Source organism: Gymnoscopelus braueri (assembly GCF_963280865.1).
Source record: "Gymnoscopelus braueri genome assembly, chromosome: 7".
Taxonomy (NCBI): Eukaryota; Metazoa; Chordata; class Actinopteri; order Myctophiformes; family Myctophidae; genus Gymnoscopelus; species Gymnoscopelus braueri.
In genome coordinates, this window is record NC_137608.1 from 41,309,450 (window position 1) to 41,326,219 (window position 16,770).

The following is a 16,770-nucleotide window of genomic DNA, read 5'->3' on the forward strand; positions in this document are numbered from 1 at the left end:
GCAACCAAACAGTTCAAAAATCAACATAAAAATACAGAGAAAAAATACCACTATGTACAAAAAAAGCATGAAAAAAATATATATATATACAAAAAAAAGGGGAGGGGGGTCGTCTGTCTACCGGGAAACTGGTACTACCTCCTCTTATGGCTTCATACTGTACATACTGTAATAAAGTAGCCTATTAAACATTTTATGATGCAATGGTGAAGCTTATAAAACATGTATGTACAGTATGCACTTATAATGCAATCATGATACCATATGCCTCATACACGTCTATTCAAGTCTTGCCAACATTGTATATTAGGGGCATGGTTGTTGTCAAATTACAATACAATCAGGAAATGTATTTTCTTCCAAATCCAGTTAGAAAGCTTCTCACAGTTTATCAGTTGGCAGTGGCACTAATATTAAATCCATAAAGAATGTACAATCAGGCTGTTGTTACTCTACATTGTGGTCATATTTTACATTTTGTCTTGAATAACCCCCAACCATGGTAATGAAACAAAAGCACAGCACACAAAGGCAAGTACCTAGGCTATTACTGTAGGATTTATTAGATAAAGATAGTCATCTAATACATACATTCGTATTTTAGAATGCAGATAAACGTGTTTAAGTGTTAGTTAAGAGCCTGACACTTTCCTTGGCTTCACAATTAAAATAATACACATATGTGACACATAAAGACACAATATTGTGTCAATGTAGTCAAATAATAACAATAACACTTTGTCTCTTCAAGAATGTATATCCATTCAGGACTACAATGGTATGCTCAAGGGATACAGTTTTAAGTAATGTAAAGTATACATGATGTAAACATGCACGGTACATCATTATCAGACTTAATTATATCCTTCAACTTCTTGTTTATGCCCCACATGATACAGGTTTTGTAGGACATTGTAGCAACTGTAGAAATAATATTAGACCTTAATTGTCGAATGTTTAAGCATGTTCTAATCATGTATACTTTACTGCACATAAAAACATTTTCCAAACATTTTATTTTTTAATATTTTGAAAAAAAAAGCCAATTTAACACAGGTGCCCACCATTCCTTGGTGCCCACCTAACCTGTTCAAATAAGTATTCTGGACTGTGATCCTCCAACGTGTCTTTTTTGAGACCATGGATTGCAACAACGCCACGCCTTGAGTCATTTTCAAGCATTGTGGGAGTCGTAGTTCCTTTGTAGATTTTGCGTCATGTTGCTTAACGACATCTTGCAATAGAAAAACTACAAAAGAAAACGGACCTTCCGTCATGTCGTCAACTAGCTTTTCCCGTCCATGGCCACTGGCTGGCCAGCATCACAGAGCCGAAAATGTTGTGCATCCGGACCATGTTGTTTTTAATCATCGTTAACCCGGCTCGTTGTGTTTTAAAGGAAATTTACTGCACAATATCTGATAATTGTGCCTGCGATTTTAAGCCGGACATAAGAGGTAGGACAAAAAGGAAATAATATGGCAATTGTATTGAATTGTATCATTTCAGCTGTTAGCTTGCATGCTAATGGCTAACCAAAACAGATGGATTGTGGGGTGAGGTTGGAGTATTAACTAACTTGTTGCTTTGACGAATATGTGTCATATTTCACGTGCAGTTTCGTGTTTGACTTTGTATCAATGGCAATGAAGCTAAACATGCCAATGCCTCTTTTTAAGGCTTATGGTAGTGTTTAGATATAATAGCAAATGTGGTTAGTTTTATACAGTACACATGTTGATATCATTTAGGTCATTGGTTCTAAAAGTGGGCAAAAGTAGCATAGCATCGCAAACATAGCATCACAATCATTTCAACCACTTTAACCTTTTATACGTTGGCTATTCAAAAATAGAAGATATACACGCTCATAGCGCGATGGCACCGATCGGAGCTTGTAGATCTATTTCTTAAAAAATCTTGAACATTAGTAAACATTTTTAACACAAGGCTTTGCTTCTGGGGGTCCCTGGCACAACTTATTTTCAGATGGGGGTCCGTGGCCAAATATTTATTAATTTGGGGGTCCTTGACGTGAAAAAAGTAGAGAAGAGAACCACTGATTTAGGTTAGCATTTTAGGTAGTGGCCTAACTGGCCTAATATTCACAACAGCAATGTTAGAGCTAAACTTTCATATGACTACATTATGCCTCTATCCCAGGGCTCATAATCGCTAACCTTAGATCAAGACTCTCGTAGATGTATTTAAAGATAGGGTACCCTAAAATCACTTAGCTAAAACACTCCCCACCAAGTTTTACCAGGTGGATTAAAGAGACTATGTATTTCTTGAAACTAGAGAAAATCAAATACTCACTTAAATGGTCTGTTCAGAAATTCAAGGAGATTTGGACCCCCTTCCTTGACTATTACGAAAGTTTACAGGTGCAGCTTGATGAGGAGACCTAAGTGGATAGTAGGCGTGACAGCAGGGTTCCCCTTTCCTACCTTCCCTTCCCTCTTCTTCCTCTTTCTTTTCCTTTCCTTTACTAATTTTGTCAGACCTTCTCTTTTTCTATATTTTTTCCAAAATATTTGTGAAATAACATAACAAGATCATTGTTTCAACAACATATAAATGTATATTTTGTATTTTTTATTGTATTTTTTTTTATTTTATTGTTACAAATGTGTATGTTTATTATGACAAAAAGAAATTGTTACAGATTTGTATGTTTACGACAAAAAATTAAAAAACTGTTAAACATAAAATCACTTAGCTAAGTGATTTTCTTTGGTTAAAAAAAAAGTGTTAAAGGTAGGGTAAGTGATATTTTTTGGTTAAAACAAAAAGTATTTTGTTAAAAGGTTCAAATACTATATTCTGATAGTAATCATTTCTATAGAGTGTTTGTTCAGTAACAGATGTCTCCCTGTCTCTCCAGCTCTTTAATAAACAGAAAATACATTTTTCGGTAGGTGTCAAAATCTCAGCCAATCAGGAGAAAGTACCCATTTTTAAGCTTAATTGGTATAGTGTTCCAGTTCCAATTTTGCATGCTCATTTCTTAGTGTCATCACTTCCAATTTCACTTGTTTAATCTGTATCCTGATTGAGTTCTCTGTCCTGGTTGGATAAAATTGGAAATGAAACTGAAACTGAAACGAAAATGCATTTTCTGTTTAATAAAGAGGTGGAGAGACAAGGAGACTCCTAATACTGAACAAACACTCTATAGCAATGAGTACCATCAGGATATATAATATAGAGCTATTTAACAATTATTTTAACCAACGCAAATCACTTAGCCTACCTTTAAATAGCTATGTTCTGATAGTATTCATTGCTATAGATAGAGTGTTTGTTCAGTACAGGAGTCGCCATGTCATTCCAGCTCTTTATGAAACTGCATTTTCAGGTCAAGATACCAATTTTACCCAATTAGGATAGAGAACTCAGTCAGGATACAGATTAAACAAGGGTAATTGGAAGTGATGACACAAAGAAATGAGCAGACAAAATTGGAACTGGAACACTATAAGAACTAGACGCGTCGCAATTCTGGGAAATTGCAAAGTGTGGTTGCGCCGACGAGGGTCGCGGGTCGCTGCCGCCGGGACGCGAGGAATACGCCGGGAGGAATACCGTCGGAGGCTGCGCCAATTACATTGTCACGTCACTCCTGAGATCACTTGCGTTTCATTTTGAGAGGATTGATCCCCCCCAAAATAATGTTTTTGCATCAAACGGTTACATTTTGTGCATTTGTGGCGCCCCCTATGGATCAAAGTGGAAATGTTTTTGGGGATTCGTTGAGTAAACCACCCTTGACATGTGATTCAAATTTGGGATTGACCGGACTTTTTGTTCTTGATTTTTTGCCTTTTTTGTAAAACAGGCCCCTCCCGCTAACTTTGGAAGCCAATTACGGACAAACGGTATGGACTATCAAAATTCCGTTTGGAAATGTTTATTGCATGTGTCGACTGGTGAAATTATTTTATTAATAATTTTGGACTAAATCATGAACCACCCCTCCAAGTCTTGAAACTCTAGCCCTTACGGTTTCTGAGAAAAAAATACTTGAATGGGAGTTTTTTTATTTTCCCATTAAAGTGGATGGGGAAATGTAATGCACTAATAAATCAATATCTAATTAATTAAACTATGTAACCAATCTCTTAGCAAAATGATAGCCATCGATTCCCGGTGAGACCGGTCAATTTGACATATGGCACAAAATTGGGGGGAAAAAACTGTGGGAGGAGTAGCACGGCAAAATAAAGTTTATCTAGAATAAAGAATAAAGTCGGTAGAGTACTATAGTCTGGTTGCCCATTCGGGCAACCACACTAATTAATCTGATAAATGGGTACTCTCTCCTGATTGGCTAAAGTTGTGTCACCTACCTGAAAATGTATTTTCTGTTTATTAAAGAGCTGTAGAGACAGGGGGACCCCTGCTACTGAGCAAAGACTATATAGCAATGAGTACTATCAGAATATAGTCTTTTAACCTTTTCACAAAAAACTTTACCCTACCTTTAATCGATTTTGTCATTTTTATATCTACGAGAGTCTTAGCGACCACCCCCCCAGATTGCACCAGCAAAGCCCGTACTTCTCCAAACATGTACAAATGCAAAATATAAAGTGCTTACACGCGTATTCCAAATGTTAACTAGGTGTGCAATGTATTATTCCATATTTTTCAATAAAGAAGTGTTTTAATCCCGTCTGTGGCCGATTCTGTCGGAAGATGACACCAGAGGAATCTCCACTGATCACGTCCAATCCAGATTTGGCACTAACAAGGGGTTGAATTCGTTCTCCTGCTATGCCACCAAAATGTGGAATGCCCTACTAAAAACCGTGAAGGAGTGTGAAACCCTACTCTCCTTCAAAACCGCTCTAAAAGAGTACCTACCTACAGGTGGCTGCAATTTGAAACTGACCCCTGTAAAAGTCAAAGCCTAGCCAATAATATGACAGAAACACATAAAGAGCTAGCCCTGAATGACCATTACAGGTCTGTATAGGGTCCATTTGGTTCCATTTGTACACTCTGAGTTATGGTGGTCCTTGAAAATAAAAAAGTTTGAGAAACCAGAAACCACTGTACTAGTGGACTCCTAATGTGCCATAGTGTCCTAGTTAATCAGTGTCATACATATTCTGAAGAAAACCTGAGACTGACATTCAGTAATGGGGTCTTGTGATCTAAATAAGAACATTATAATGTAAGAACAAAATGTAGAATTTGCCACAGACAAGGACAAGTCTTGCCACGGACACATTTGCCTGTGTATGGACATATTGATGACCTCTGCTCTATCCTCTTTTCCTGTCAACTAGGCTTGGAATGGGACCTCTACAAAAACCTCTATGGACAACATCTAGTCCAGGACATTGTATCTGAGGAGGTGGCCAAGTTCCTTCAAAACAAGAATCCTGAGAGTCCCCTTGTGCTCTCATTCCATGGCTCCTCCGGGACAGGCAAGACCATGGTCAGCACCATGTTGGGAAGGCACCTATATGGCTCTGCCATGGACAGCCCTTATGTGCACCAGTTTGTGCCAACTCTTCATTTCCCTTTGAAGGGAAAAATTAAAGAGTACAGGGTAAGCATCATATATCTTAACTCTAATTGCTTTTTAAATAGTTTGTTTCTACTAAAAGAAACACTCATATAGAGAGAGTTTATGGGTGTGGTTATTTGCTTCTATACAAGTGGGAGAATGAGAAAGCAAATTGGTTCAAGTAAAAATGTCCCCTTATATTTGTCTTCATTTGTCCACTTAACCCTTCCTAACCATTAGGAGCAGTGGGCAGCTATTGAACAGCGCATTGGGAGCATTCATTGGTTCAGCGTCTTATTCAAGGACACACACATATAGTAGGGGGAGCTGGGATTGAACCGAGAACCTACGGATTCCTATAGTATTATTAAATACTAACATGGAGCGGTCACTCTACGTCGCTGAAATACTACCCCCCCCCACTCCATACATGTTCAAATTCAAAATATAAAGTGCTGCTTACAGCCATGTTTTTTTCCCGTCACATCGGGCCCATTGTGTTCCTTAATATATATTGTTCAGTAGAGAGTAGAGTGTTTTAATCCCGGCTGTGCCTGAATTTCACTGTATTCCTCAATGATTGTAGTGGTGCTGTTGCAACCAAGTAGTCGCACGAGTTGAAAATCTGTTGTTCTTGACAAGCAACAACGTCGTGCAAAGGAGTATAAATTAAGCAAGACGCTAGTAAGCTCTTGGTGTGCAATAATCTAATAATTGACGAGCAATGTGTATCTCTTCCGTGTCTGGTTTCCTTTCCAGATAGAGTTGAAAGACTGGGTGGAGGAGAGTCTGACGGAATGTGCCCGGTCTGTTTTCATCTTTGACGAGATGGAGAAAATGCCACCAGGGCTCATCGACATCCTGGCACCATTCCTGGGGCCCGATCACGTTGTTTTTCAAACCAACTACCGCAAGGCCATCTACATCTTCATCAGGTACTATAGACAGATTAGATTGATAGATTTATTTTGCCCATTTGGAGTTCAGATGAACTTTCTGCTCTGATGATTCTACCAACCAAGTTTTAAAGTAAAACACACATGTACACCTGTCCTTTGTTTTATTTGCCTTTTTAAGGTTTTGTTTACTTTTGTTTTAAACTCTGTTGCTTCTCTGATACAACTTTATAGGATTTTATGTAGATTTTTAATTTGTGTGTGCATGTGTATCTCCAGCACCACCGGGGAAGAGGTGATCAACAAATTTGCAATGGATTACCGCAAGGCAGGTCGGGAGAGAGAGGAGATCAGGCTGGTAGACCTGGAGGAGGCCATCTCGAAGTCGGTTTACAACAGCAGTACAAGTAAGTAACATGACTTTAAATTGTGCTGTGAAATATATACATTTAATCTATTTACGCTTTAGGTTCATTTATGCTTAACACTAAATCCACACAATATAGGGATAGGGATACAGATGAAGGCTTCTGTCTTAACTTTGTGTTAATTTCCTCCGTATTTGTGCACATTTTCTGAATGTCAACGGATAGAGTCGAAACGGAGTAGTCCCACCGAGAACTACACTGCCCTCATGATTGCTTGAACCACATCTAGTTAAAGTGAGACACAACAAAGTATCTTACCGTATTTCTATACATACATTGTATCAGCTTGCCAGGCCTTTACTAATTTCTACCCAACTCGTCTCTACCTACTTTTGCTTTGTATTTCCATTGGCACTCAGACCACCCACGCAGCTCATCCGGAGTTGTGACGCCCATGACAACTGTCCGTGGTGCTGCTCCGTTGTAACAGAAGCTAATACTAACTTTAAATAATCTCCTGGTAACATTAATGCAAGAAATAGGCCAACAGTTTCTCAACATTGATTGATGCAATTCATAAATCTAGTTTAAATGTTTTTTACTGGTTGAAAGCGCACGCAAAGGGAAAAAGGATTTATTTAAAGGATTTTATTTATTTAAAGGACTTATTTACAGGAAGGAAAAGACAGCAGCTGGGCCCACTTCATTACATTTGTACACTCACTCACAATAGCATCTTTGCTATTGAGGAATCTCTGACCAATGAGTAGTCAGCACAGCGTTACATGTCACTATTTGGTATCGCCTCAGTCCTGCTAGGCTTCGTTGGAACTTTGAGAAATCGGGCATTACAAAAAATACAATGGAAAGGCAAAAGATTAGGGTAGAGAAGTTTGATTGAATGAATACTTTATTAACAGTTTGCAAACATTACAGCAAGTACAATTACGCAAGCAATGACATTTATATTTAACATTGTGGCATTTGTAATTTGTCTGGATGTTTCTTCGATACGGCAGCATATGCTTTGCTACCTGCTACAGGTGGATGGATAACTACTATTTATTATGTTCTGGATGAGTTCAGATTTTTTTTTAAAACAGATCTTGTGTTTATTCTTTGAGATGACAATTAAGTTTTTTGTTATGTCTACTTTCACAATATACAGTGTTGTGATGATTTGTCCAACTTCTTTGATTTAAGATTTGTAGAAATAATATATGAATATGAATAATATACAGAGAGACCTAGAAAGAGGGTTAGGTTAGTGCAAGAATAACAACTCAATTTGACAATCGATTGATAATAAGAAACCATTCAAGTTTTTATTGACTTCATTAACTACATAAATTAATACAAAGTGTGGACACATATTGTCCACATGTTGCAATGTATTTATGGCCTCGCAGACCAAGAAATATTTTGACTGAACTGAACTGCCCTCTAGTGGATCTATTGCTTAACATCCATGTCCACATAAAAGGATGCATGGATGTATGTTTAGCATTCATGTCCACATAAAGGATTAATGGAAGTATGTTTAGCATTCATGTCCACATAAAAGATTCATAGAAGTATGTTAGCATTTTACACTGTTTGAAACGGAAATGTATTTGTGTGGGGAGCAAAAATTAGCCTTTATTCTCAGTGGGAGGTTTTTGATTCACATGTCATTGTATAATTCAGGCAAAACTTAAACATACAAGCAAAAATTGTGAGGTCAAAGACTGTTGCATTTGCCCCTCCATAGTACCAGCTACGAACAATAATTTACATCATTTATTCATTTACTTTGTGTGTGGAACCTTAATGTCTTTGTTACACTTTGCACATATCCTGTTTATTTTGCTAAAATGGTGCACACATCCAAAGATTCCAGCACAGCGTCACTTTCTTGATGATATTAATTGCTTTAGAAACAGTTCATTAGAACTTGAAAATCCACTTGGATTGGTAAACTTTGTTGTTTTTCCAGTAATTTATTCCCAAGCAAGCTTCTGTTTTTAACCAATTGTTCCTGTGTCTCCGGCATATGGGATGTACTGGTACTAGCCAATTGCAGACATGAAAATAGGGCTGTCAAAAGATGTTAGATTAACGCTGAATACATTAATCAATTAGACAACATACCCCAGATCACAAGAGTCCTGAGATTCCTGAGAATATGCTGGCATGGTCTGCCACCTTTCACATAGCTGTGTTCATCTCATCCTACATGCCATTATTTTTCAGTTTCTTACAATTCGTACAATTGTGTAGCCGTAATATCAATGACATTACAGAGATTACTACATTTGGACTCGCAAAACATTGTGGTGCAGTGAAAACCTGACTTTTGGACTCGCAAAACAACTGGTGCAGTGAAAACCTGACTCTTAAATTTCAAATTGCAACCTGGCTTTGACTGTTGTGGTGATTGAATAACTCAAGGAATTCCATCACATTTGCAGATTACACAGAACATTTATAGAAATCTGTTCAGAATTACACCTCTCCCTCTGGCCTTGTCTAACTGTAAATATTGCCGCACATTCTCAACACATCTCACATCACCGAGTGAGATGGATTTTTATGCAATTGATTAAGAAATGCTTTTACTTCCCTCCCGCCCCCCTCCCCCCAGGTGGCTTTTACCACACCAACATCATCCAGGAGAAGCTGATCAATCGCTATGTTCCCTTCCTGCCCCTCAACCGGCGACATGTGGAGCGTTGTGTCCACAGAGAGCTGTGTCAACGGGGCTGGTGTGGGCGCAATGACGTGGTAGAGGCTGTAGGGGGAGACATGATCTACACACCTGCTGAAGGACAGTACTTCTCCAGCACTGGATGCAAGGCCATCCCAGCCAAAATCAACCTTTTCCTATAAGAGAATTGTGTTTGTTGCACAATATGCAAATCAAAAGGAAAATGTTTTTCCGCAAACAAAGTTGAGGAGAACCAGTTGTTGATATGTAACTGATCCCGTTCACTGCATCCATTCCCTCCTCCTGCTCCTCCTCCACTGGGAGGGCCGAGCATAGAGTCAACCTTGCATGGCAGTGCCGTGCCTCCGGAGGTGATAGGGATTATGTGTCTTAGTCAGGGTGGGCACTTGGGTGGAACATGGTTTTTCTAACCACAAAGCCAGTCTGCCAATCACCCAAATAGACCCAAAGGTGCCAGAGCTATACCAGATACTGTGTGACAATTTAAAAGTTTTTCAATTATTATATATTTTTTCTTTTTCATCATTTACTATTTTAAGGATCCAGCACCTGTTTTCCTGGTGTAATCGCGAGTTCAGCACATTATATATTATCGATGCGAGGGCGCGGTCCAGCCAACACCAACTCGGGACTCCTCAGGACTGATCTCTGCAGTGTTGTTAGCTCCGCTGTCGCGCCCCAGTAAATCTACGTAGGTGGTGCGCTTCTGGCCAGGAAAGGCAAGAATTATCAGATACCAAAATGTACAATAATACAATGATTCTATGTCTGGATAGAGGACAGGCTGACAGCTGGATAGAGTCCAGCATGACGGCAACAAGAGAGGATATTCCCTGATGCTATTGTCCAGTAGTCCTGCTCTTGCTCTACCTCAAATTCCGCTAGATCTTTCTTTATGAACTAGTGAGTGGTGAGTGTGGACCTTTGGGAGGCGGCATAGAGGCTGTGGTTCCATAGTTATCATCAGTGGATGACCTCACGCTGTTAGCTGGATAACAGTGGTTGAAAGGAGACCAGTCTGGTTTCATTGAGTCAGAACTGACCGTAGGCTAATGAAAGGATGGTGAAAGGGAACCATAGTCTAAGGCTTCCTGTACTCATGCCACTTCCAGGGAAAAGTAAAAAAGTTAAAGTTGATAAACAGTTGGTGCTGTGAGACCTTAAAACCCAAGTCCAGAAAGTCAAATTTTAAGACATAGAATAAAAATATATAGTTGAAAACAGGCAAAGTTGGATTTTTACTTGAATATTGAGTTAATCCAAAAATACTCTCCTACCATTAGGTGGCAGTAAAGACTTATTTTAGTCCATACAGTGAAAGAGTTAAGGGAAAGAGACTTCATTATGAGCTTGTTAATTAAATCAATTTTGTTTTATTTTAGTTATCATTTTGTTGTGTATATTTTTGCTTTTGCTATGTGATTAGTTATGTACATATAAGAAGGCTAATATTGTGCACTTTACTGCTTAGATTTACACTCCTGCCTTTGTGTAGGTAAACTATTCAAATGCAACTAGATCTTCATAATCACAAAATAGTATGATTTCTAGAAGTCTGAGCAATGCAAGTAAACAGTGTTTCACACCATACTGTATGTGCCTAAAGAAAGATGTTCAAAGTACATAGAGGATTCCCTGTCAGTTTTCATTGTTTAAATTATGTTTGTTAATGTTATGTTTGAATTTATTTTCTTTATATTACCGGGAAGTCCCATTGAGATCAGAAATCTCTTACAAGAGAGACCTGGCCAAGTTAGCAGCCATATAAAAACAACACAAATCCCAACACATTCAAATGCAACATAATATAACACTAATGATTGTATTTGAAATGGTAACGGTATACAACATTTGGGCAGAAACGAAGAAAGCTAAGGAATTAAATAAGAGTTTTAAGTTCAAGACCTCACTCACATACACTAACAAATGATATCAGTTGTCTTTACATATCACTCTCAAGACAATCTATCTGCACCACTGCCTTAGACATGTAGTGTTGTTGGTAGGAATAAAGTTAAACGCAGAAACACCCGGGAGGACGTGTGTACTAAGACGGGGGAGGAGCCAAACCGAGTTCCTGTTTCTACACAAAAAAGGAGGTGGTGCCCAGAGAGGCAAAAACGAGGGCGGGGGGGTCCTTTTTTCTTTCCGAATGGGTTCCCAGATTGATCATTATCTGAATAACTATCACACAGAAGACTGTAATAGATAAACAAAACTACAATGTTCTGATTATAAAAAGTTTACTTTAACCTGTGTAGTTGCTGGAACGGTGATGTTTACCACACAGATAGCCTAAGTGTAATGAGTTTAAGAATGTTTACATTATCACAGGAACTAAAGTCAATTTAGCAAACATTCCTGTGATTGACGACTTACCTGGGAGCAATCTAAATCTGCCTGATGAACTCAGCCCCTCCCACTTGGTACTGAAATATTTAAACAAAAAAAAACTTTTTAAAGATACTTGAACCAACTGAGATTTTATATACTGAAACAATGTTTTTACATGAAATTGTCATACAATGGCAGTCAGCAATTTATTTTATTTGGGTTATTCAGATGTGAAGATGCCATTCTGTTCATCCCTATTTCAATATAAGCCACAACTTGGTGCCATTGGTCATTTTCTATTCATTCTTGAATATTGTGATATTTCAGTATAAATCATTATTCTTGAAATTGCTAGGTTTTTGTTTGCCATTGGTACTGAATTAAACATCCATTGTTAAGTACAACTGTTTGTAGATTTGTTTCTTGCAGTCTTAACAAATGAGGTCCGCTATTATAACCATACTGCCTACAGACAGACCATGCAGATAAGAAGTTTTATACATAGAGGAAGCAGGTTTGAATACTACCTCCAAATGCTCCAAAGTCTTACTGTGACTGTGGTATGTTTGTCTACTTTGTTTTTGTATAGTAATAGTGCCATTGAGAAATTGAGAAAAAATCTCCTTGGCAAGGGAGTCCTGGCCAAAACAGCAGCACAAAGTTTCACATGGGAGGCTCCTGTAGGAATCAAAGCCCTAACCTACTGTAGATAGTGTTAGTGCATAGTACAATTCTCATTGTTAAAGGTAGGGTAAGTGATATGTTTTGGTTAAAACAAAACATTTATTGTGAAAAAAGTCAGAGCTATAGATTCTGATGGCAAGTATTGCTATATAGAGTGTCTGTTCAGCAACAGGGATCTCTCCAGGTCTTAAATAAACAAAATACATTTTCAGGTGGGTTGCCAATTTCAGCCAATCAGGAGAGAGTACCCATTTATCCCAATTTTATAGAGTTCCAGATTCTGTCTTCTCATTTCATTGTGTCATCACTTCCAATTTCACTTGTTTATCCTGTATGAGTTCTCTCTCTTGATTGGATAAAATTGTTATCCCAACCTGAAAATGCATTTTCTGTTTACTAAAGAGAGACAGGGAGACCCCTGTTACTGAACAAACACTCTACAGCAATGATTACTATCACAATATAGAGCTATTTAACACTTATTCTAACAAAATCTGAGAGCACACTCGGAGTTAAACATTCTGGATTTTATCATGTGCCATGCTCTAACTGTTAAGGTGTAACAGCCACTTTAGTAGTTCCGTAGCCAGCCCTATTGCTCCAAGTTGGCAAAAAATGCCTACTCAATCCTGGGATCTATCAGCTACTGTGGGCTGTGGGTGAAACATGTCCCTGCCCTGGCTGCATTTACATGCACAATATTAATTTCATGTGGTTATGAGAATGTTGTCAGTAAGACTGATCATGACACCTCAATATAACCATGTCACTTCAATTAAGGTTATAACTGAAGTAGCTATGATGAAGATGAGGTACTACTTTGATATTAGTCTTACTGTTTGTTTGCAGTGATATACATCTAAAATAACATACAGTACTTAAGTCAAGTTACAATAATCAGTAATCAATATGTTGATATGCCTGCTGGCCTCCATGCCTTGTGCCTTAGCAATAGATAAAGTTGGGGAAGGGAAATATATAAGGGAGCAATATAATTTTATTAACTCTGTTTAATAATTGAAGCCTGCAAGGTTACATGGACATGGGTATATGGATGGACACATTAAGAATATTACCAGACTTTATTCTGGTCATAATCAATGCAAGAGCAGTCACTTAGGATTATTAAGTTTTATATTATCTTGTCCATGTAAATGTAGTCACATTAAACGAATGTTCTTGGTGTCAATCTTGTTGTTTATGGCACATTTTAGACCCAAATGTATTGTTGTTTGGTACAGATATACATATATCTCATATCTTCTTATGTTTTGATTGTTTCATTTTTGTAGACTGTTTTCTGTTGATTCACTTGATTATTGTTGTAGCATGTTTCTGTTTCATATTCATTATCCAGTTCTGCCAATTTATGGCAAATGTGGCTGAGTGTCATTTCAATAATTTCAATTTTATACTTTGTGGACTAAAGACATATTTCACTATGCAAAAATTATTACATGAATAATTTAATGTTAATTTCCATGCCGCCCTACTATAAGAATCCATATTCCTATAGTGAATCCGTTTTTTCAACTGTTTAATACATGTTGATGCCTTGATGCACTTTAATTCAAAACGTTGTGCCTTGAGGGCATTGTTTTTCGATACCCAGCACTAATGGATAATGTAATCTATACAGCTGTTATCAGTTGAGCAATGTTGGGCCCCTGCATGGGAAGAGAAGAAGACATGATTTGTCCATGACAGAGATGTGGTTCTGCTATCTCCTTTGACCAACAACAGGAAATTACAAGTCTCTCTATCGGAAATGAACAGGTGTCAAAGGTCTTTAGTGTGTGTGTGTGTGTGTGTGTGTGTGTGTGTGTGTGTGTGTGTGTGTGTGTGTGTGTGTGTGTGTGTGTGTGTGTGTGTGTGTGTGTGTGTGTGTGTGTGTGTGTGTGTGTGTGTGTGTGTGTGTGTGTGTGTGTGTGTGTGTGTGTGTGCGCGTGTGCGTGTGCGTGTGCGTGCGCGCGTGCGTGCGTGCGTGCGTGCGTGTGTACTTAGTACTATACTGTATGTGAATGCATGTAAGGGCAGGTGTGATTCAGATGCAAAATATATTATTTAGACATGCTATAGATTTGATGTCTACGTGCTACCCTAGTTACCTTTTAGGACTCATTTGTTGACACTCTTGTTGGTTTACTACAGTTCATGTTGTTTACTCCTATCTTGACCTCTCTGGATAAAAGCATCTGCTATACTGTATGCCTAAATTGTAACATAGTTCCCATGTGCAAAGATGTGCAAATTCATTGCCTGGCCAAAAATACGATGACCAATACCACCAACACAGCCATGTAATATTTTGTCACATGTCATGTCACACCAGGACCATCACCTCAGCTCTTGACTGATAACCAGGACAGGAATCAAAAGTCTTTAGTCCACCATCCAAAGTGACTAATAAATCCTAAAGAAAATCACAAACCACTATATGAGAATTGTACCTCTAAATCGGTGGTTCTCAAAGTGGGGTCCGGGGACCCCCAGGGGTCCTTTGGGGGGTTCCAGGGGGTCCCCAGCAAAATGTGTTAATATAGCGTCACAATCATTTTAACCACTTTAACCATATATTATACTTTGGCTATTCAAAAATAGCAGATATACAAGCTCTATGAGCTTGTATATCTGCTATTTTTGAAAAATCCCTGGCATAAAATATTTTTGAGATGGGGGGTCCGCAGCCAAATACATATCATTTTGGGGGTCCTTGACATGAAATAGTTTGAGAACCACTGCTCTAAATGATGGTCCAAAAATGATGGTTGCTTACTTGCCAAAGTGGCTGGTAAGTAAACATGCCAACCACATGGTTCAAATGTACCTGCGTGTAGTGTTAATCACCCACCCTGCTGACCACGTTTGGTGGATATATCACCTCATCTGACATCTTTTGGAAACCCGTCACCCATCCTCACATATATATGCCACATCTCTCTCTGGTCCCATCGTGATGACTTCATTAGCTCACCCCCACCCCGTGTGGCAGTGAGGAAGAGGAGGGGTTTGGAGGTCAGTGCTCTAAGAGGCCTCTTCACCCCAGCTGCCGTTGTTAAAGGAAGGGCTTTTCTGTTTCGTCCATCCTTCTGGACAATGAAACAACCCATATAATGCCAGGATGACCACTGGGGCCCCCCTTTCTCTCTCTCTCTCTCTTCCCCATCTCTCTGTGGCCTGACCTCTGGGTCTGTGTTCACACGCTCCCTGCAGAACAGCTGGACCAGACTAGCCATTCTCTCTCTCTCTCTCTCTCTCTCTCTCTCTCTCTCTCTCTCTCTCTCACTCACTCACTCACTCACTCACTCACTCACTCACTCACTCACTCACTCACTCGCTGTTGTGTCTCTCTCTAGACCCACATTGGACGCACCTCTCTCCCTCCCTACCTCACTCCCATCCCCTCTCTCTCTCTCTCTCTCTCTCTCTCTCTCTCTCTCTCTCTCTCTCTCTCTCTCTCTCTCTCTCTCTCTCTCTCTCTCTCTCTCTCTCTCTCTCTCTGTGTGTCACTAAGTCACTATGTCTCTGTATCTCTCATTCAATAGTTCATCTCTCTTTAGTGTCTTTCACTTTAGAAAATCTGCTATTTCCATCAAGTGACACAATCATACAACGACATATCATATCAGATCAGGCTTCAACATCACTCTCAATCCCTTTGCTTTCACTTTCTCGCCTCTCCTCTTCTCTCTTTCTCTCTCTCTCTCTCCCTCTTTCTACTTCCCATCACCTCACCATCACAAACTGGTGTAAAAAACCACCCTGCTCCCCCCCCCCTGCTCCTAGCCCCCCCTCCAGTGTCCTCCAACTAGCAACAATGGGATACTGCCCCCTTCTCCCCCTCCACATCTGTGAGTGCCCCTCTGTCTCCTCATTCTTCTCCCTAACCGCTCCATTATTGGGCCTCTTTCACTTGTAAATGTGGCCAGTGATACTTCTGATGGGTCTTTTATGCACACGGCCGGGGTCAGGGGAAAGGTAGGGGCTGGGGAGGGAGGGGTTGGATACAATGGCGGAGGGGTGGAAGGGAGTCTTGTGCATTTTTTTTTCCGCGGGGCCAGAGTGTGAGGGGACAATTGTGACAAAGAGTTAAATCCTTTTTTGTGTGTGCAGTCATTTGGGACGGTTGGGCCGAGCCCAACACTTGCCTCTTGCCTGCATTCCTGCAGCCCTCCCTTTAGCATGAGCCAGAGACCCGGACCCAGGCAGAGGCCCTCCTATAGCTAACGGACATCAGTTGAAACCACTCTCTCAAAAAAG

General features: G+C 39.4%; 1 protein-coding gene across 1 annotated transcript; it reads left to right on the forward strand.

The window, feature by feature from the left end:
• Window positions 1-1,308: 1,308 nt before the first annotated feature.
• On the forward strand, window positions 1,309-12,345 carry tor2a (torsin family 2, member A). Its single transcript, XM_080433912.1, has 5 exons — window positions 1,309-1,457; window positions 5,298-5,563; window positions 6,281-6,456; window positions 6,697-6,824; window positions 9,409-12,345. The coding sequence occupies exons 1-5, from the start codon at window positions 1,337-1,339 to the stop codon at window positions 9,651-9,653; spliced, it is 936 nt and encodes a 311-aa protein (XP_080290038.1). The 5' UTR covers window positions 1,309-1,336; the 3' UTR covers window positions 9,654-12,345.
• Window positions 12,346-16,770: the final 4,425 nt, after the last annotated feature.